The sequence below is a fragment of the Chanos chanos genome, chromosome 7 (assembly GCF_902362185.1).
Source record: "Chanos chanos chromosome 7, fChaCha1.1, whole genome shotgun sequence".
NCBI classification, from domain to species: domain Eukaryota; kingdom Metazoa; phylum Chordata; class Actinopteri; order Gonorynchiformes; family Chanidae; genus Chanos; species Chanos chanos.
This window is the reverse complement of record NC_044501.1, coordinates 40558739-40582703: the sequence shown is the minus strand read 5'-3', so window position 1 is coordinate 40582703 and position 23965 is coordinate 40558739. Positions and strand designations below refer to the sequence as shown.

The 23965-nt window shown below is 39.5% G+C and overlaps 1 protein-coding gene across 1 annotated transcript in view; it reads right to left on the bottom strand.

Annotated features, from left to right (window-relative positions):
• The window catches only part of LOC115816383 (basement membrane-specific heparan sulfate proteoglycan core protein-like), a 36120-nt gene that overhangs the window by 4997 nt on the left and 7158 nt on the right, over positions 1–23965 (bottom strand). The window contains exons 6-8 of the mRNA XM_030779339.1: positions 4025–4060; positions 3492–3758; positions 972–1259 (exon numbers count right to left, since the gene is read on the bottom strand). Coding sequence (XP_030635199.1) covers positions 972–1259; positions 3492–3758; positions 4025–4060 — 591 coding nt within the window. The remainder of the gene's footprint in view (positions 1–971; positions 1260–3491; positions 3759–4024; positions 4061–23965) is intronic.

The window sequence follows — 23965 nt, the reverse complement described above, 5'->3', positions numbered from 1 at the left end:
GACTTTATTTACAGCTCCATCAATGCAATATCACCTGCAGTTTTTATTAATAGTCACAGTAGCATAACTGAGTCTAAAAACTCACCTGTAACATTTACCCAGACTGCATCACTGTATTGTGTGTAGCAGACTGGGTTTCCTCTTCCAGCTCTGCACCAGTACTGTCCTCCATCAGAGTCTGTAACAGAACTGATTGTGTAGGAGTCTGTATCAGTCTGTGTCAGTGCTGAAGAGTTCTGTGTGTGTCTGTACCAGTAAAACATCCATCCTGTGGACTGGTCCAGTTTACAGCTCAGAGTAACTGTGTTTCCTCTCAGTATTGCTCCTTTAAGACTGGAGGTGAGTTGAGGTTTTGGTTTTAATCCTGTAGGAGAACAATGAATATAATTCAGACTACACTGTCAGAAATATCAAACTGCCCTTTAAGTCTGTATCACATTAATCACTCACCTATTACAGATATATCACATGCTTCACTCACCTCTAACTGTGAGAGTGACAGGACTGCTTAGCTGTGAGGATGTTGGTCTGTAATTTCTTTCTCCCTGACACCAGTACTCATCCTGGTCAGTTACTGCAGCTGCTCTGATGGTGAATGTGTTTACAGGTGAAGTGTAATGGTCAGAGGTATACACCACATTCTGAGTGGTTCCTCTATACCACTTATATCTCCAGTAATTCGCAGAGTCAGTTACACAAGTCATTGTGACTGTCTCTCCAGGATACACAGGATTCCAGTTTGGAGCTATGGTCAGTGTTGCTTTAGGTCGTGCTTTAGTTCAGAGGAAAGAATAAATTCTGTAGGTACATGGTTTCTAATAAATACAATACATAATGAAATGCATCTCTGATATATACAGTATACATCTACAATCTGATATAATCATAATATAACATAATAATATGATAATAACCTATATATATAAATTATCACAGCTACACCACACATATATATCACACACTTTACTCACCTTTCACAGTGACAGTGACAGGACTGCTTAGCTTTGAGGATGTGGGTCTGTTGTCTCTCTTTCCCTCACACCAGTACTGACCTGCATCAAACTCAACAGCTCCTCTGATGGTCAGTGTGTCTCCACTTACAGTGTGACGTACAGATGAAGACAATTCAGTCTGAGTGCTGCCTTTATACCACTTATATCTCCATCCACTTTCAGTCTCTATCTCACACTTCAGACTGACTGTCTCTCCAGTGTACACAGTGGTCTCTGGTTTTACTGTCAGTGTAGCTCTGGGTAAGGCTGTTGGATTTGTTGGAAGGAAAGAGAAATATATACATACTTACATGCACACTTATTCTCTGTTGATTTTCAGAAAGACAATGAAACATAACTTGTTTTAAAATTTTACACATGGCATCTCTCTGCTAGTTCTACTCTCAATGCTCACATTGATCTGATAGGTGTGACAGAATTACTTTATTTACATTTCAAATTTACATTTACATTTATTTGTCATTTCACTCATACTAAACAGAGTTATACTAATTAATACTGACACCTGCAGTGATGAACAGTGTAAAACACTCTATGGATTCCATCACTTAGATTAATCTCTGTCTCCCCCACAGAGCTTTTTAAGTCTCTCTCTCTCTCTCTCTCTCTCTCTCTCTCTCTCTCTCTCTCAACTCACAGTGAACCTTGAGATATAGGACATCGCTCATATGTGAGGATACAGCTCTGTTTTGTCCCTCTCCCCGACACCAGTAACGATCCTGGTGAGTTACAGCAGCTGCTCTGATGGTGAATGTATATCCAGTTGTAGTGTAACCATTAGAGTGAAACACTGCAGTCTGAGTGCTGCCTTTATACCACTTATATCTCCAGTTCCTCCCAGACTCTATCACACACTTCAGACTGACTGTCTCTCCACTGTACACAGGATACTCTGGCTTTACGGTCAGTGAAGGTTTGGGTGAAGCTGTGAAATTGAACAAAAGGCCAGAGCAAACCTTCAGTTCAGAGGCGGTTGTGTCACGCAAAGCTGTTACAGACAGTAACACTGCTTAGTCTAAGAATCTTTACTCACGTGTAACAGTGAAACTGACAGGACTGCTCAGCTGTGAGGATGTGGGTCTGTCATTACTCTCTCCCTGACACCAGTACTGATGCTGGTCTGACACAGTAAGTCTGATGGTGTATGTGTTTACAGGTGAAGTGTAACTGTTAGAGGTATACGCCACATTCTGAGTGGTTCCTCTATACCACTTATATCTCCACTTTTTCTCAGAGTCAATTACACAAGTCATTGTGACTGTCTCTCCGGGATACACAGGGTACTGTGGATTTACAGTCAGTGTAGCTGTTGGTAATGCTGTTGGTTAAGGGAGAGGAAAAACAAATGCATTTAAAATTCATTCTCCATTCATAAATACCATGTATCAGAGTTGGTTCTGTAATGTTACAGACAGCATTCCTCTCCTTTGCTCCTCTGTCCTGTACCTCACTTACATGAATTGTACAGAGAGATGTACAGAGAGAGGTGTCAGTTTATCACAGATATAACACCTATCTCAGAGTATCACACACTTTACTCACCTCTAACAGTGAGAGAGACAGGACTGCTTAGCTGTGAGGATTTGGGTCTGTTGTGTCTCTCTCCCTCACACCAGTACTGACCCTCATCATATTCAACAGCTCCTCTGATGATCAGTGTGTCTCCACTTACAGTGTGACGTACAGATGAAGACAATTCAGTCTGAGTGCTGCCTTCATACCACTTATATCTCCATCCACTTTCAGTCTTTATCTCACACTTCAGAGTGACTGTCTCTCCAGTGTACACAGTGGTGTCTGGTTTTACTGTCAGTGTAGCTGTTGGTGAGTCTATGCAAATGAGAGAGAATGAAAGAGCGACACGCCATGTAAAATACATAAAACACATTCACTATTAGCATTCAGAAGCACAATACAAGTATTTGCTTGTTAAATATTAAACAATAAAAAACTGGTATTGTTAACATATTGAACAATGATGATAAAGTGACATTAAAAATAGGAGTGATATTTCAGTTGCCTCATAACACTATGTAAGAAGTCACAGTCTTTACTGAATATGAAACAACACTCGTTTCACCACTTGCTGACTTATAATGCAGTTTTATTTTAATCATTAGGACTGAATGTGAATTGATGATTGTCATTAATATGAATTGGTCGGCTAATATTGTACCTATTTTTTCTCTAATTTTTTTCATATTTTATACACTTGCAAAAGATTTGCTCATGAATATGTGAATAATAATACTGCAGATACAGAGACAGGTGAGGTCTCTGTCCTGAAAACACACACAGTTTCCATGGTGAAATCATTCAGCCAAAGTTTCATTACTTTACAGTTTGCTCTACTCATTTAAAAGCCTGTTTCATTCACTTCACAGTCTATATTAATGTATGTAATGACTCTAAGTATAATAATCAATGATCTCATGAGTGTAATGAACCACTGATGATGTATCAGAGATGATCACTCACCTGTCACACTGAGAGTCACACCATCACTCCAGTCAGTGCTGTTACTGTTATATAGATGTGCTGCACATGTATAAGTGCCACTGTGAGATGTTTTTACAGGACTGATTACATATTGATTATTATCTGTTCTGTAGTCTGGTTTTGCATCTTGATCTTTATACCAGTCCACATAAGATATGTTTCCTCCAGGAATTTCACATCTGAGTGTCACTGACTCTCCACTGAATATCCGCTGAGGACGCAGGGTCAGAGAAGGTTTGAGTTTTTCTGCAGGAACCAGATAAAATAAAACACCAAGTCTAAAAACTGCATGAACACGCACAACTCTAATTAGCATAAATGTGATAAGACAACCAGTGACCTTATCATACAACATTCAGTTTCCAATATATTGCCATTAAACAATTCTACTGTGTCTCTTAACCTCTGTCTAACCAAATACTCCATAATGTGAAGAAACATACATAAAATAAAAATACATGGATATTAATACATGAATATTTAAGCAAAGTCATCAATAACATTTTTATTACCTTGAGTTTGACCATAGTAGAAGAGTGAACCCAGCACTAAAACACAGACAGAGAAACTTAGAACACAGCAAATACATTGCTAATTAAATGTAGCAGAATACAGCTAATTCACACAGCAGAATAAAACTCACAAATCCATCTCTTATGACAATTTATTTAAACAAATACAATATATCCTGAATGTGATATCCTCTTCAGTTTACATTGAACCTAACCCTTAATCCAACATTATTCTCTCTGCTAATTTCTGTATGAATATTAAAACCATTCTCTTCAATCCTATTCACTGAAATCTATTTCATTCAGAATCTGAAGACAACAAACCCATCAGTCGCTTTTCTTCCACATCTCACCATCAGCATTTAATACTAAAATAATAAAATATATAGTCACAGTCTTTATCCACTTCATTTCTCAAAAACACATCTGCAGTTTGCTAAGAGCAGCAATGGTCACTAATAAAATGAGGGTTATTTTAGAAACACAGTACCAGACACAGGTCAACACTTGTGTAGGAATCTCCTAAATGAAGAGTGAAATACAACAACAATTCAGAAACTCAGAGAACACTGAACCTATGAACACTCCCACTGTTAAACTGACATTATTTTTCCATGTTCACTGGTAACACACACACACACAGTGATGATGTTGAGTTCTGATGTTAACATGGTGTCTGAGTTCTGATGTTAACATTCTTTAAAATTCTGTGCCTTTATAGCCCTTTTAAGACATGCACTCACTCACTCACTCATTATGTAGGCCGCTTATCCTAATTAGGGTCACGGGGGGTGCGGGAGCCTATCCCAGCACTCATAGGGCGAAAGGCAGGGAAACACTCTGGACAGGTCACCAGTCCATCGCAGGGCAGACACACAAACAAACACACTCACAATATAGTATCTCCAGTTTACCTAACCTGCATGTCTTTGGACTGTGGGAGGAAACCGGAGCACCTGGAGAAAACCCACGCAAATACAGGGAGACATGTGCAAACTCCACGAGGAAAGGACCCTGGCGGGAATCGAACCCGAGACCTTCTTGTTGCTCACCATGCCGCCCCGAGACATGCACTGCAACCCTAAAATAATCTAGACTCTAACCGGATGAGCTGTATGTGAGAACGCAAATGTCCGAATCAGTCGGATCGGACCCTAAACGAACTTTACTCTACCAGGAACACCGGAAGAATACAAACATCTGAGGGTGAGGAAGATGGGTCATTTACATGAAGTCGGCAATGAAAATGTCTAACTGAGGATACAACGAGATTCGGGAACCTCTATCGGTAAAGGCCAACGCCGAAATCATCAGGCAAAAGTCGGTAGCCTCATCTGCCATTTTCAATGTGCTGTAAACAAAACACTGCGATTTCCTCGGCGTACTTTTTGCGTAGTGTCCCGCATCCTTCACACCCCACCCAGGTGCCCGAGTGTAGATTTTTGGAGATACTGATTATGACTGTTACAGGAAGCTGTGCCACAGTATAAAACTATTTTTACATGTCTCTAAAATTACCAAATTTCAGAATGGGGAACTGGAACTTTCTGACAGGAAATGGATCTGTAAATCATGCGCCAAATTTGGCTTAAAGTAAGCCAGCCATTCTCTGTATCCTGTGGCCTTAACAATGTTGCCAAATATTCCTAAATTTGGGGAGACTGCAGTTTAGGTTTGCAGACTGGCCCCCACAATTTGGCAATTCTGATGTCAAGTGCTAAACTTCACTTGACAGAACAGCTTCATAATAAATGTTTAAAAGCAAGTTATAAATGTTTATACATCTATGATTGTGAACTTGTTATATGAGATAAAAAAAAAAAAACTACCATGCAGAAAGTGCCAACATCAGTCTGTCTAATACCTTGTCTGTGTATTGCAGAAATGCAGAACAATAGACCAGTAATGCAAGAGTAGGACAGCCTTGACGTAAAATGCCCACTGGAGAACACAATAACTTTTCAGCGTGCTATCCTCTGGAACAGAGACCATTTATTTGGCAATGATAAAGATGAGCAAAAATAGAGTGTCCACATAAATCATGCTGTTTGCTCATTTAAGATTTGTGTAGCACATACTGGTCCACGATCAGCACAAAAACAACTCTGACCAAGAGGTAAGGCACTGCTTCCATTTCTGTCTGTGCTTACTGATATATTAATAGCAAAGTGTACGCTCTCCTCTATTTCCAGCTTTCATTTCTGACCACTCTGACCACTAGTCTGACCACTAGTCTGACCACTATTCACACACCCGTTGGACACCTTCGACACTTTACCATAAATCAAAACATAATAATAATTGTATCAACAACACTTTAGTTCCCCTGAACAAGTTCAAAAGTCTGCTGAGAGACAAAAACATTTATAATAACTGTGAAGATTCTTTTTGAAACACAACAGCAAATAAAGCCCATCACAATCCAAGTCATATCATTTGAGCGTTAACCCAAGCAGCAGAGAGGAGCCATCGTAAAACTCTTAAAATGCGAAAACTGAAACTTTCAGCTATCGATCTAAAGGAATCTGTTCTGCGATTCTATAACCCTGTAAGACCTGGGAAAAAAAAAAAAAAAAGTTTTTGACCAATAATTTCTACAGTTGCATCGCTTTCTTTAAAGCACCTGACCATCATTTGATCTCTCTCATTGCTGGTCAAACGTATGTTAAATTTCAGTCAGAGCAGCTCAAACTGAGCAAAACTGAACTCAGTCCGGGCAGAGGGAATTTAAAGCACTCACTGACTGCAAACAATTTCTCAATCTCAGACTTACCCAACCACACAGACACACAGACACACACACACACACACACACACACACACAAGTAATGCTGTGTCATTTTCAATGCTTCTCATTTAAAATGACGCAGCATACAGAAAATGCCCACGCCCTACAGAAGATTTTTAAATCTTAAGACGAGCAGCAGTTTCTGCAGGAGACAGGATCGTTTTCCATCTCGCAGAAAGAGATTTATCACTTATAAAAGAAAATTGCTGGTACTTACATAGCAGCACATGTAGTGGACGCCACTCCATGTTCTCTATGGGAATGAGGAACGGTTTCATCCACAACACGTGTTGTAAACTTTTTCTTATCTCTCACATTTAGTCCACACCTCTGTAGTGGAGAGAAACTAAAATGAAAATAAATAGATACGTGAGATAGAGAGAAAGAGAGAGGATTTTTTTTTTTTATCAGATCTTCAACTTCTGCTTTAACACATACTACATTTCTCAGTGCCTGTTCCTTCCTCTTTCAGGAGAAAGACTGATGGACAGATATTTCCTTCTGAAGGTAATATGCAAATACATGAAAGTGAGATTTGCGCTTAACCCACTGGTTAATATGCAAAAGGCCTTAAAAATACTACTTCATCAGAATTACCAGATCTATATATGCAAGATGACTTCATCACTATTCTCATCTGTATCTGCTGGCGTGATGGAATATGAAGCGAGCGAGCGAGCGTGAAGTGAGTAAGAAGGACTAGCGGAGAAGAAAAGAGGGATGGGGTAGAGAAAGAGAGTGGAAAGAAGAGAAGATGGCCTGCAGGCTTATCCAAGTGTTTCATCCATCACTCATGTTATGATGCACATTTACTGAAAGAAAAGGAAGAAGCAAACAGAGATCTACAGAGCTCCTGTGCTGCTATGTTCTTCTTCTCTTTTTTTCAACAGAAAGCAGAAAGTTTTTTGTTTTTTTGTTTTTTTGTTTTTTTTTTCAGCCTACAGCTGAAGTTGTCGGATGATGTAAATGTGATCAGTATCGCGGGCGGAATAATATTCTGTCATATTTTAACATAGTGCCTCTCTTAGATGATAGTGACATGTATTTGGTAGTATAATTATGATAGCTTTAATTATGATTGCATTTAAATGTTTATTCTCACTGTCCAAGAGATGACATGGTTATACAGGCTGTGTCGGCTGCACCCCAGAGGATCAGCATTGTGCAGCCAACTTCAGCCAAGTGATGCAACTTCAGGATCACACCCAGGGACAACAGCTGCTCAACCAAAAGCACAACAACAACAGCAACAACAACAACAACAACAACAACAACAACAACAACAACAACACACAAGTGGCCAATCACAATGTCAACAAGTCCAAGCCAAAAGACACAGTCTGGGAAGACATAAGCAGGGACAGTCTCCTCTGCCCAAGAATTTCATGACTGGACCTACAGATCCGATCTCCCTTTCCATCCATGGTTGGCACAGTTAATCCCAGTGGCCCAGCGGTGAACCCTGCCTATGCCCCTGCATCCACAGGGATGTGCACCACATTTCAGTCACCACTGTGAACATTATAGGCCCCACAGGAGAATGGCCTGTCAAGGTGGGCCCTTCTAGCGTAATGGCATGGGCCTGGTGAGGCCACTGCCGAAATCTGCCAGGCTTCGCGAGTGTAACCTTTGCGATTAAGAACTATGCCATCTGATACCCAGAGGCAGTTATTCTCTGACACGCCACATCCAAATCCATTGCCCATGACCTTTCTAAGCTCATGCAGGTGACACATCTTCAAACCTCAGTGTACCATCTACAGACTGATGGCGTCATGGAGAGGTTTTTAACACTTAAACGGATTGTCAAGTGTGTGGTTACTGCAGACAGCGTTACTGGAACGTGATGCTACCCTGCATCCTCCTCAGTATTGGGGAAGTCTGCAAGGCCTCCAACTGCTTCATGACAAGAGCTAAGAACACTGTAAAGGAGGCTTGGGAGCTGCAACCTTCCTCCATCACAAGACCATTGAGAATATCCAGTAGATGTAGGATTGAAAAGTGAAAGTCATGCTGGTGGTGCCCGGAGCACATTGAACAGGCCTGTGCAGTGGGCATACAACCTGCCTGCCCAACCCTGTGAGTTCCAGCCTGGGGACTGCGTGCTTGTGCTTCTGCCTGGGATTTATCATCTCGCAGTGGCCTTACCTGAAGTGTGACAGCAGGCTGTGGAAGTGGAACTCCAGAAAATGAGACATCTAGGAGTCGTAGAAGACCCCCAGCAAGCAGGCCTGATGGACAACCTGGCCAAATGTCATCTGTGCCTGTTTGAGTCCCAGTTCTTGGGATTCTAGATTGGGTTACTGTGGCCATAAGAGAGGATAGAAACAGTCAGGAATTTCCAGATAAAAACAGGTGTTGGCTTTTCTTGTGGTTGGCAGGATGGTACTTTGTGCTTCACAACCCCAGACGGTCCAGTCAACACCAGCTCCAGAGGAAGCATTTCAGGCCCTGAAAGCCGTGTTGACATCCAGGTCCTCCCTTTTCACTTCAGATTTCTGTGGGCCATTCAGCCAATACACTCAGACACCTCCAAGACAGGCCTGGGGGAGGTGTTATCCCAGGTATCTAACCATTTGGTTCTAATTATTCCATTTCAATGTACAACCCTGTGCAGATGTGTCCCATGGAAATAACTATGACTTGTTGTGTAAAATCACTTTTAAAACCTATTTGCTATGTCATTTTGGACAAACAGTATCTGAGGAATAATAAAATGTAAATGCAAAAATGAAAGTGAAATCAGCCCTTGACTGAAGGAACAGTGCTGTGTTGAGATGATTTACATCATCAGACACTTGCTTAAAATGTTTGACTGAGATAATCATCAAATAAAAAAACAGAATTTCTTGTCAGAAATCAATGTGTAACAAAAATATTTAAAAATCTTATCAGAGGAAGTTCTTTGGCCTTTCAGATGGGGTTCGCATGCAAAGAAGAGACTGTTATGGTATTCTCGTAAAGTATTTAACTAGCCTCTTCAGCTGGTCATTTCAAAAAAAAAAAAAAAATGATTATGCAGATGCATTGATATGCCCCCCAGTTGACTTAAACATCAAATTTTAACATTATGATGAAGACAAATAACCCAGAAAGAACAAATCTGATGCTGTGATCATATTGCCATTGTAAAAACTATGTTTTATTACATCCAAATATATCACATCCAGACATCCTGTATGACTCGGCATTGCTCAATATATTAACGCTTTAAAATACCATAACATTTTTGAACATTGACTAAATGTACTTGTTTATTTCAAGACTCTCAAGAGAATATTAAAAATAACCAAAGTGATGCAGTAAGAGGCAGCATTCCAAGGCCATACCAAAGCTGCTGAAAAGGAGTGTTTGAATGCACAAGTCCAATTTGGTAGAAGTAAAAACTTTGATGAAAAAGTTGTACATTTGCACAATAATAAAAAGACAGAGGAGCGCGTTTTGCATAATAATAATAATAATAAAAAAAATTGACAAAATTGTTACAACTGCCATGAAAGGTTCTACATTACACAAATTTAAGACACAGCTTCCAGCCAATCAAAATCAAGTATTTACTCAAACCATTGTAGAAAGCAAAGATAATAGTCAACATTTTGCATGTTGCACATAGTGTAAAGCACTCCAGAGGGTCACCAACTCATGATCACACTGAATAAAAAGACTACAATTACTACAATCCCCCTGGAAAGAATTTCATCTTCAGATTCACGAATCACACAATATTCGTTCTCTATAACTGTGTGTCGTCTTTCGTCTTTGTTCGACTTAACCGTAAAACAGATCGAACAACAAGACTACTTAACCATTCATCCATTCATTTTGTTTTTAAATCTTTATTTATACACATAATTCACCTGTGTGACCGAAGCTACACAACACTTTTCCTCAATGATAAATGATTGATTATTATCTGAAGCAAACTTCAAATAAAAAGTATCACATGATTCAAAGACAGAAAAAGAGATGTTTGATTTGTGGAGGAATGTAGAGGTGTGAGATTCGACAGATGAACTACCCTCTACTCATGGTTCCACCCTCTAGTTCTCACCTCCAGCCCTCCAGCATTTGACCCCGATCACAATGGTCACCAGCAGATATGGAGAAACTACCAGTAGAGAACAGAGCAGTCTGGGGAGTGAGAAGGGAAGCTTTGAACCTAGTGATGAAAAGGTCACAGTCACACATAGATACGCAAACCAAAACGCATACACAGAGTATACACAGAATTAATAATAGATACAGACATTCAAACCAACACATGCATGACTAAACCTTTACCTCTGACAGTGACTGTGACAGTGATCCAGCTCTTTGGTGACTCTCCTCTCTCTGCGTGTTTACACCAATAGAGACCCTCATCTGACTTTGAGACAGTAGGGATGGTCATCTCTCCTGTAGTCTGATTCTGGAGGACTAATCCATCTTTAAAGAAATCAGCTCTGAGGTCTGAGGTGTCATATCGATATGTACAGTGCAGAGTCAAAGTATCTCCCTCAGTAACAGGATGAACAGGACTCTCTAGAATCACACCACCATCTATGGAGAAGAAAAATAAAAAATCAAGGACAGATGTCTTACAGACCATTAACCTCGTAATGATGTTGAAAATGGACTCATTGGGACCAGATCACAATTTGTTGACTAGAGTGCAGTTTGAATTAAGATGAGATGTAAGTATCTGTATGGAAATTTGTTTAAACACAGTCTGTGTGGAGAATCAAACGGTTAGGTTTTCTGACACTCAAGTTCAGTCTTTATTTCTATTTCACAGTGAAAGTAATAGGATTACTTCTCTTCTAGGATCGGAGCCTGTCATCACCCTCTCCTTGTGAATGTGTTATGTCAATATTCAAATACTGCAAGTTTAGATATACAACCTCAGCAATTCTTAAAGTGAATGGCACATTAGCAGGGTACAAAGGCATGGCCTCACTCGCCACTTACAAGGAACCCCGTGATTGTCCAACAGCTATCAAAAAGCGAAATGTCAGCACTTTCACTCTATTGATTTTTCAGAGATTGGCTCAAGGTCGAAATGGGGATGATTACCTTCAGTGGCTAGCGAGAACCATTTTTAACGGTCACTATCAGAAACTTCCTCTATCTTATTGTCAGAAAGAACCACGTTGCTGGACACAAGTGCGGTGCACAGCTGTTTTAATGACAGGTGTTCAAATCACTATGACAGCAGGCAGAACAAAAAACAAGGTTACCAGGGGTCTAAAGACAGATTGACAAAAATAGGGTAACAGACGGCCAAACGACTGGAGAACAATATATACTCAATATACGGCTCATAAAACACATGGGAAGTGTAGACTTCGCACTCACTGATCCAGCAGAGGGGTTTAAATAGTGAAAGGCATCAGAGAGAACTAAAGTGAAGGCAGGTGTGCAGAATGAGGGTGATCAAATCGGTGATAAGTAAACCGGCGACGCTGAGAACGGAATGGCTGAAACCGGCGAGGGAGGAGGCAAGGTCGTTACACTTATATATGAAAGATATTAGTGTTGATAGAGACTTACTGGTCACTGTTATGTTGAGAGGATTACTGTTTCCTCCAGAGTCAGACTGACACCAGTACACTCCACTGTCTGATGAGTAAAGGGAGTTGATGGAACATGTAGATCCTGTTACTGATCCCCAGTCTGATGAACAGTCTGACACATTTCCATTATCTGTGTATCGTCTCACTGTCCATCCAGTAGAGTTCCTCTGTACCTCACAGCTCAGTGAGAGAATTTTAAGGATAAAGTGCTGAGTTTTGTTTGGAGTGATGATCAGAGAGGCTGGAGGAGAGACACCTGAGACACGGAAAGAAATCGGTTAATGACCAGGCTGCATTTTAAGGATCTCACAGCTGTGAAGAGTTGGCTTTAAATGTCCGATACCGAAATCATACCCAGAGCTAGTTTTGTTACACAGAAATGTAAAAATCCAACACTGCGAAAGAAACATCAATCTAGTAACTCACCAATGATCCACAGTGGTTGTATTTTGCTGTACTCTGAGTAATAGACTGGGTTTCCTCTCTGTGCTCTGCACACATAAACTCCTGTGTGTTTAAGAGCAGCAGGGCTGAGAGTATAGGAGCCTCCAGCTCCTCTGCTGCTGTCTGAGAGAAGTTCTACAGAGTTAGAATGAACCCTGGGTAACCCATCTCTGTAGGGAATGACTTTGTACCAGAGGAATGTCCAGCCTGTAGAGGAGTCTTTAACCTCACAGTTCAGAGTCACTGAGTCACCTTCAATCAGCCAAATCTTTGGAGAGACATTCAGAACGGATTGGGCTTTGCCTGTCAGGGAACAGACAGTAGTTCATGGATACTTCTGAGAGCGAATATCCTGTCAAATTTTATCCTCTGTAGGTAGGATGTTTAATATTCTAAATGCTGTGTTGAGTCTCTTTTCAAAGATTTTATATCCAGCTCTAAGAAAATCTTTCTGGTCACATATGTACACTCATGTACACAAATACAAGTGCAGCACACCATACCACTGAAACGATCTTCATATTAACTCCATCCAAAATAGCTCTAACTTTAAATGAGGTGCATTGTTATGTTGAATTCCATATGTTTATGTGCAGATGTATCAATATTCATTCACTCTCTTGTTTCGTTCATTTTTAGTAAAAAAGTAGGGAATTTCAGTTAAAACCTTTTGTGAATGGTCTTCTTATCTTAGTTTCTGCAGATCAGAGCAAATATATACTTCTCTCTTTTTTTTCTCACTTTCTTATCGCAATTTCACAAGAACTTAACAAGTGAGTGGGCCACGCACATTTTTTTTTTTTTTGTTGCTGTTGTTTCCCTTACAGCAGCTGGAAATGTCTTCCTGTCAGGTTTAGAGGCTTATAAATTTGGTTAGAACTTTTGGACGCATAAATAGGGCTCCAGATGCTGATGAAAATGAGGGGAAACTGTTATGTGCATAACTTTTCTGATGCTGTGTGACACTGAGTTAATGTCACATTTAACCAGTGTTAAATGTTTAGGATACAGGATTTGTTGTCTATTACTGAAAAAGATTGGTTGAGGCCTTGTAATCAGTCATTTGAACAATAACTGATCATTTGTGCGTTTCAGAATGGTCTTTGGGTAAAAAAGAAAATCGGCTTTACTTTAAACTGCCCTTAAATATTAAAGGTGCAGCTTTTCTCATTCAAATACAGGAAAAAGCAAAATGGAAACTGAATATTGCAGTTTCTTTACCTTGGGTATTCCCACTGCCGAAGAGTGAACTCAGCACTAAAATGCAAAGAGAGAAACTGATCAGATCAGTGAAAACTGAGTTTTGTTTTTTCTCTGTGATTTCCTCTTTTTCTTACTTTTATTCTGTGATCGGGCAACTTTGTGAAATGAGCCTGTCAAAGCCCATCACATCAGTCCAATCATTAAAGCCTTTGAAAGACCGGAAACGAATGTACTAACACAAACAGAGCTGACAACTGTTATTATGCTTTTTGCTGTGTCTTTTGGTTCGACAGTGTACATGTAGAAATTCAGTAAAGAATGATTCTGTTTTTGGATGTATTTAAAATATTTTAGGTTGAACAGACCCAATGTTTCAAACCAAATATGTTTATTTTAAACATGTAAACTGTTTAGGACATCACTGATAGCAAATTTCAACAACTGACATTACCAGCATCAGCTAAGGTCACACTGCAACAATTAAACTGATCAGCAGAAACCATGAAAATTTGTACTTTATGCTTCCCACTGTCCTTGGCATTTACAATGAATGTGGTAGGTAGCTTAGCAGCTCTGAGCAAATGTTTTAAATTTGTGGTTTGCCTTATGTAGAGATTCTACACCTATAAGTAACACACTCACTGACTCTCTGTCTCACCCACGCACACCCAGCCACCCACCTACACACACACACCCACACACACACTCAGTTGGGCTTACTATACTAGTGGGGACTGACTGGTGTCTTCCATTTTACCAAAAGCAATGAATAAGAACCTAACCTGACCAGAATGCAAGGTCAACCATTAAAAAGAAAGAAACTTGTGAGGACCTTCCATTCACCTGTGCCCACTAGCATCTGTCATTGGTATAGTAAGAAACAGAGAGTACTCACCGAACAGAATATGTAGTGAATGAGGCCCCATGCTGTATCTGTGAAAGACTAGAAGAAAAACAATCTGTGTGAGAGGTTGTTCCTATGTTCTTCTTTGTCCTATATCATGTGCAGACATTGCAGATCTTGTTTCTTGTGTTTAACATCTGTGATAACGGAATTTGAAAACTGAGCAGTTTATGTTTCAGCACATCAAAACTTAGCAGAATGACAGATGAAACAGAAAAGAGTGAGTCATGTAAAAATGTCTCTAACTTCCTCCGTTCTGACCACAAACTTTATTCTTTCTTCCTCTTCTCAAGAGAAATTTTAGAGACACACCCAGCGTTACAGGAGAAGTTTATCACTTTTAACATGACCTATGTGGTAACTTTGTGGGGCTACATGAAATTTGTAAGCCATCTCTCTCTCTCTATTCATATGCGTCATCAGTGCGTCACTCAAGACAGGCACATCCCCCACCACTTTACAGTGTGCTCGGGTAACTCCGCTGCTCAAAAACCTCAAAAACACTCAGATGAACAACAGACCGGTCCCTCCCCTCCCATTGCTGTCGAAAATTGTTGAATGCACTGTATTTGACCAAGTTAATCATTTTCTTCCAAAGAATAATTTGCTGGATCCCAAGCAGTCCAGCCAATCCGCTGAGACTGCCCTGTTGACTGTTCTGAACGCTCTTTGGGTGGCAAAAGTAGCCTCCAAGTCGTAAGTCCTAAATCTACTGGACCTATTTGCACCCTTTGACACTAGAATCATCAGATTCTCTTGTCTCCTTCCTCTGATTCTGCCATCACAGGGACATCACCCAGTTGGTTCAAGTCTTATTCGTCGGGGTGTCATGGAGAGACATGATATCCAGATGACATCAGGCAACAACTGGAGTGCCTCAAGGATCAGTGGACGGGCCTCTCCTCTTCTCAGTTCTCATCTTATACCACAGCCTGCTCCTCCACAGTCACATGCTTGGATGATACTTTACCCCATTAGAAAGTTGGATAAAAGTGTCTGCTAAATGAATTAATGTAAATAGTAAAATTTAAATCTATTTGCTATGCTCTTTTGTTAGACACTTTGGACAAAAAGCATCCATCAAATGAATAAATGTAAATGTGAAAAGGAAACTGAAAATCAGTCCCAAGCCAAAAGAAGCAAGCTGGTTATTTACAACATCAGATATTCTGCTTAAAATATTTGATTGAAAGAAATAATGTTGTCAAAATTGTAAAAAAAACAAAAAAAAAACAAAAAGGCAATTGGATCTTCATTAGAAAGAAATGTAAAATAAAAAATAACTAAATTATTATGGAAGAAGTTTAAGATTTCAGATGTGGTTGGTATTTTATTAGATACTTTCCATCCCATCGTTTTTAAAAAGATGTTTACAATGGCAGTAATATGTTCTTCCTTAAGCATCACATTGAATGTCATAATATAGACAAATAACTCTGCAAAAACATATGATGCAGTGTCTATACTGGCACTGTAAAAATGCTGTCTCTAGACACTCAAGAGTATTTAAAAAGTAATTAACGCAATACAAACAAACAGGCAATGTCACAAGGGACTTTCACAGCTGCTATACATCTGAAAAGAAACATTTGAATGAACAAATGTAATTCTGAGCAAGTAATCATTTTGATGATAAAAGTGCATGTCCTTAAATATAAAGACTGAAATGCAAGCTTAGAATGGTAAAATACAAATGCACAATAAAGACATAAAATCAGCAAACCTTACAGTATGTCCGCAAAATCAGTAACAACCACATTTATAAACTTTACGATTAAATTACAGCCTCTCCCTCACATATGTCCACGTTGCCATCTGACCGACCTGTCGGATCTTGAAATGGACAGAAATTGGACCTACATTAGTGTGCGATTACTGAATGACAACTGAGAGCGAGTACTGAGAGAGATGCTGTGATGTACAGAGTGCAGTGATATCCTCTGACAGTCGCTATTGTACGCACCCAGCCGTTAATTTAAATAATTGTGATGGAGGCTTTATTTAGCTTTTGTTGGTTTTAATAAATCACCGTCAGGCAGCTCACCAACATACACACTTCCCCCAGGACTCCTGTGGTCATGTAACCCCCTAAGTTTTCTGCATTTCCGTATACCACACAGTAAATGTGCAAGACCAATAGGCTACTGTATATGACAACTTATATTTACACATATCTTTTAATTAATTAATTTAGTTCTTTTTTTAATTTATACCGGGTTTTTTTTTTTTTTTTTTTTTTTTCGGTTGTATTTACAAATGGTCGTAAGTCGCATAGGTCATAAGTTGCAGAGGTCGTAAGTTGGGGAGAGCCTGTAGTCATGAAACTTAAACTCAAACAATAATCTTCTTCAAAAGCTGTTGTTGCCTTGCTTTTTTTTTTTTTTAAGTCTCTCCAGTGCTGAAAATCTGCAGAGTCGGTTATTAAAACAGTACAAGCAAACATAAGAGTCTGCATCTGGGATTTTGCATACAGCATAATCCGCAGGGTTGTCATCCACTCAATACAGCACTGCATAAACAGACTGCTCTACACTTCCTCTGTGCATGGAAAGAGAATTTCATCTCCAGTCTCAAATCACACATTACTGTGTCTCTATAACTGCATGTTGTCTCTTGTCTTCATTAGACTGAACTGTAAAACAGACAGAAAAACAAGAGGATGTAATCATTAATTTATTCACTTCGTTTTTTAAGCATTATTTATATGTTTATGGCATAAACATAAAGCTACATGATACTTTTTCACGTGATGAATGGTGAACTTTTATCTGATTCAAAAACAGAGAAAAAGATGTTTGATTTGGAGAATGTGGAGGCATGAGATTAAACAGACGAACTTCTGTTGTCAGACTTAGGGAGCTCTCACCTCCAGCCCTCCAGCATTTGACAGCAAGCACAATGGTCACCAGCAGATATGGACAAACTACCAGTAGAGAACAGAGCAGTCTAGGGACTGAGATGGAAAGCTTTGAATCTAGTGATGAAAAATACGTGGTCACACATAGACACACAAATATACACATGAGTATACACAGAATTAATAATAGGTACACACATTCAAACTTACACATGAATGACTAAACCTTTACCTCTGACAGTGATCCAGCTCTTTGGTGACTCTCCTTTCTCTGGGTGTTTACACCAATAGAGACCCTCATCTGACTTTGAGACAGTAGGGATGATCATCTCTCCTGTAGTCTGATTCTGGAGGACTAATCCATCTTTATAGAAATCAGCTCTGAGGTCTGGGGGGTTAAATCGATATCTACAGTGCAGAGTCAAAGTATCTCCCTCAGTAACAGGATGGACAGGACTCTCCAGGATCACATCACCATCTATGGAGGAGAAAAATAAAAGCAAAAAATCAAGGACAAGTTTCTCACAGACCATTAACCTGGTAGCGAAGTTGGAAATGGATTTCCAGGTTCAGATCTCAGTTTGTGGCCTAGAAAGCAGTTTGAATTACTTGCCATTTACGAGAAACCTGGTGATTGTCCGACAACTATTAGCAAGCAAACCGTCAGCACCTTCACTCGATTGAATTTCCAATTGGCTCAAGACTTAGATGGGAATGATTAGCTTCAGTGGCTAGCGAGAAGGATTTCACAGTCACTATCAGAAACTTGCTCTCTCTTATATATGAAGGGACTTAGTGTTGACTGAGACCTACTGGACAACTTGATGTCGATAGGATTACTGTTCCTTCCAGAGTCAGACTGACACCAGTACACTCCTCTGTATGATGAGTAGAGGGAGTTGATGGTACATGTAGATCCTGTTACTGATCCCCAGTCTGATGAACAGTCTGACACCTCTCCATTATCTGTGTATCGTCTCACTGTCCATCCAGCAGAGTTACTCTGTACCTCACATCTCAGTGAGAGAGAATCAAATGTAAAGTGCTGAGTTTTGTTTGGACTGAGGATCAGAGAGGCTGGAGGAGAGACACCTGAGACACGAAAAGAAATCGGTTAATGACCAGGCTGTATTTTAAGGATCTCACAACTGTGAAGAGTTGGCTTTAAATGTCCGATACCAAATTCATACCAGCCAGAGCTAGTTTTGTGTTTTAAGTTACACAAAAATGTAAAAATCCTGCGAAAGAAACACCAATCTAGTAACTCACCAGTGACCCACAGTGGCCGTGTTGTGCTGTACTCTGAGTAATAGACTGGGTTTCCTCTCTGTGCTCTGCAAACATAAACTCCTGTGTGTTTAAGAGCAGCAGGGCTGAGAATATAGGAGCCTCCAGCTCCTCTGCTGCTGTCTGAGAGGAGTTCCACAGAGTTAGAATGAACCCTTGGTAACCCAGGTCTGTAGGGAATGACTCTGTACCAGAGGAACGTCCAGCCTGTAGAGTTTTTGACCTCACAGCTCAGAGTCACTGAGTCTCCTTCAGTCAGCCACATCTTTGGAGAGACACTCAATACTGATTGGGCTTTACCTATCAGGAAAGAGACAGTAGTTCATGGATACAAGATGCAAGATTCCTTTATTGTCATTTTATCAGGCACTTATGTACAATCAAGAATGAAATAGCATTCCTCCTATACCAACAGTGTGTGTAATTTTAAAAAAAAGGGAATTTACTAAACAAAAGCAGAGTTCCATCAAAATATCAGGCTCAGGCTTGTTAAACAAAGTTTGCCTCCAGAAAGTGCAAATCAATGAAAACAAAGTGTGAACAGGTGAGACAGGTGCATGGTAATCAGCCCGGCGATCAGAAGACCGCCAACGCTGAACGCTGAGTGGCTGAAGTCGGTGTAGGAGGAGGCGAAGTTGTTACAACCCCATTCATTCACTTTCTTGTTGGATTACTTTTTAGTAAGAAAGAAGGGCATTTCAGTTAACACCTTTTGAGAGTTGTCCATTTATCTCAGTTTCTGCAGATTAGAGGAAACACATATCTTTTTCTTTTTTTATCACTTTCTTATTACAATTTAACATGAACAATACACCATGCACATGCTCTTTCATGTCAGCAGCTGGAAATGTCTTCGTGCCAGATTCAGAGGCTTATAAATTTGCTAAGAACTTTTGGACACACACAAAATAGGATTGCAGATGCTGATGAAAATGAGGGAGAAAATGGTATGCGCATAGCTTTACTGACGTTGTGTGACACTGAGTTAATGTTACCTTAAGTAAACCGGTGTTAAATGTTTAGGATACAGGATTTCTTGTCTATTACTGAAAAGACCGGTTGACGCCTTGTAATCAGTCAAAGCAGCCATTTGAACGATATCAGATCTTTTCTGTGTTGCAGAATGGTATTGGGTACAAACGGGCTTCACTTTAAACTGCCATAATTGATTAAAGATACAGCCTTTTTTTTTCATTCAAATACAGGAAAACAGAGTACAGAGCGGTCTGGAGAGAGTAAGGGAGGCCACTGAACTTTGTGAGGACAAATTATATTGTCGCAAATTCATACACGCATACACATAATTCACAATAGGTACAAATATCCAGACCTTATTATGAATTTCGACCACCTTTACCTTCGACAGCGAATCTAACAGTGATCCAGCTCTTTGGTGACTCTCCTTTCTCTGGGTGTTTACACCAATACAGACCCTCATCTGACTTTGAGACAGAAGGGATGGTCATCTCTCCTGTAGTCTGATTCTGGAGGACTAATCCATCTTTATAGAAATCAGCTCTGAGGTCTGAAGTGTCATATCGATATCTACAGCACAGAGTCAAAGTGTCTCCCTCAGTAACAGGATGGACAGGACTCTCCAAGATCACATCACCCTCTGTAGAATAGAACACAGTTTATTTCACAATGGGCAACGTAGAAAGATTACAAACATGAAGACATAATTAAATATATATATATTGTAGTACATTGACTTAAGATCTTGCCTAGCCCTCAGTAGCCCATGTTTTGTATACTGGACTCTGCCTGTTTATCAACTCATTATTTGCATTACGATTTGGATTAAACCTTTGATCGAACTCCTATCCAGTCTTTCTCAATTCATGACAAATTGAGCTGTCTGTACATTAACCTGAACAGTCATACTAATATTTTTCCTTTAAATACAAACAATAATGCAGCATGTGTCATTTCAATGATATCCATAAGAGGGAAAGGCACTCACGTGTTACTGTAATGTTGAGACGGTTACTGTTTCCTCCAGAGTCAGACTGACACCAGTACACCCCACTTTCAGCTTTCGAAAGGATGCTGTTACATGTGGATCCCACTGCTGATCCCCAGTCTGATGAACAATCCGACACCTTTCCATCTAGTGCACGATGTCTCACTGTCCATCCAGTAGAGTTACTCTGTACCTCACAGCTCAGTGAGAGAGAATCAAATGTAAAGTGTTGAGTTCTGCTTGGACTGATGATCAGAGAGGCTGGAGGAGATTGAGCTGAGACACAGAGAGATTTTATGGGTCAATTTTATTGTTCTCTCGCTCTCAAAAGGCACACTGAGAAGTAAAGATAGTTAACATATACAATAAAATGAACAGGTATAGAGTAAACACCTACCCTCACATTATCTCTCTCTCTCACACACACACACACACACACTGAGAGCCCAGTATTTGTATGTGTATCTGTATTTGCTGAGGCAGCAAAATTATTTGTATTTGTATTTGTATTCAAATAAAAGTGGAAATGGCTGTAACAATCCTGTTTTTGTTTTTATTACACTTCTAATTTTAGGATATTAAAGTGTTAATATAAGTGTTCTTCAATAAACTAGCATAATAATTACGAACACTTAAATGTAGCATTGGTTTATGGTTTTCATAAACCCAGCAATAAACATGTATAACCATAAATATCATTGAAAGGAAAATCATTTTAAAAGTAACAGTTCCTAATCCACACTCAAGCCAAAAAACTAAACTCTAAACTAATGAATGCCCATGTGAACATTGTGAGCCCCACCACCACCCGCCCTAACTGGAGGATGCAGCTGTGACACACTGGCTGACTGAGCAGTGAGCACAGCTTGTAGGTGAACAAGCTAGGAACTACACTGCCAGAGCTAACGTATGGTAATCTCCTACGTGGAACATCTTGTGAAGTTATACTTTATTTACTATAGGCTTCACAAACGATGAAATACTTAATCCTTTGGCACATCAGCACCGCATTATCATAAGCATCAGGGCTTTGAAAACATTGTGCAAGAAACTGTGTCTGTTCCGAAGAAAGAACCACACGGACTTGGAGGAAATTTGACACGAGAATAAAGTTGTAATTTTACAAGAAAAAAAAGTCATAAGATTACGAGAATAAAGTCGTAATTTTAGGCTGTGTTATCACATGGTTTTCATTTTCCATGACCAATCTACAAGAGAAGTCTGTCTGATCATAATTTACTCCAATTTAAAGGTTCTTGGATACATGGTGTTTGTTGCCAAGGAGTGACATGCAGGCTCTGCACGCACAGCGAACTACCAATCACAGTCATTCTTGATCAGTTTATTAACAAGTCCCGCCCTCAGTAGTCGTCGACCACAACCTGAAAATGAGCGAGGAACAGGAAAAATGGGGAGATGGCGTAGGCAATGCTTTTGTGTTTGGTGTCTTGCAACCAATTGTACAGCATTAAAAGTTAAAGAAAGGATGGCTCACACTCAAAAAAAAAAAATTAAATACATAAAAAAAATGAAAAATAAAAAAACATATTTAATTTAAAAAAAAAACCACACACACACACACACACACACACACACACACACACACACACACACAAGTCTTGAGTAAAATGTCATTTTTCATTTTTTTTTTTTAATATTATTTCTATTTTCTATGCAGATGCACTCCCCCACAAAATCACCTTTCTGGAATGATTCATTCTTTCCAAATAGAGCTATTCAAGTCGTCTGGTGAAAATTCCTGTATTTTTTTTTTTTTTTTCATATTATGATATACAGTATATTGCAGAAATAAAAAAATTGCAATGTCAGTATTTTCCCCCCAATATTGTACAGCCCTGCGATGAACCAGGATTTCTACATGTGGGGTTGGGAGGAGGGGGTTTGTCGGCAAGTGTTAGAGTGTGGGCCCGTACATTGTTTTGTGTATTAATGTTGGTCACTTGTACAGTTGAGCGAACCTCAGAGTCCCTAATGGCTAAGCATTTTATTTCTGTTTGTTTTGAGGGTCAACTTCATTTCATTCACTTCCATGCTCTTGCATAGCAGTTCTCTGATGTCTGTCTTAGGCCCCTAACTATTACACAACATGGAACCTTTTATTCACAGTAACAATGGATAATCATACAACGCAAAAATTAAAACTTTGTTCAGCAAATACAAATTGGAGAAAGAACAGAAATGATTAATTCTGGTACCTACCTTGAGTGTGTCCATAGTAGATCAGTAAATTCAGCACTGCAACACAGACAGAGAAAGCTGAAATACATATTTAACCTTGTTCGTTGTCCTATCAAGCAACATTAGGGCACTAGACACATTTTTGATTGCTGTACAATGTGTGAAGGTACATTATTCTTATTATTACACTGGTTGAAATGAATTAACTTCAGTGAAATTCTGCTGTGTTTATAGTTGGACAGTTTTGTATCATGGCTCATTCTTAGTGGAAATATTGATTTCACAGAGCAAATTGCTGTTAATTTAGGATGTGAAAACGGATTATGAATTGCTGACTAGCAAAATGTTTAGACCTTAAGTCAAGTATCAGCAAGTTTTGAAGCCCTGGGGACATGCGAATGACTAAAATAATAATTATAATGTGCACTTTGTAATTTTCTTGATTGAAGGCATAGTTTGAATTTGATCTATCTCACCAATTCATAAGATGCTCTCATATCAAGGATTTCCATTCTTCTTCTACCCTCTTTTAAACTTACAATTTCATTGATAATGTTATCCCAGTTATGTGTGTCTTTCTCTCTAACTCACTTACTCTTACTCAATTTCTTACTTACTCCTTACTCACTCTTATTTACTCCTTTCAGACTGTCGATCTACACTGTCTTGGATCTTAGGATGGCGTTTCATAGCTTGGTATTTTTGTTTCTGATACATGCAGGGATTGTTTTTTTTTTGTTTGTT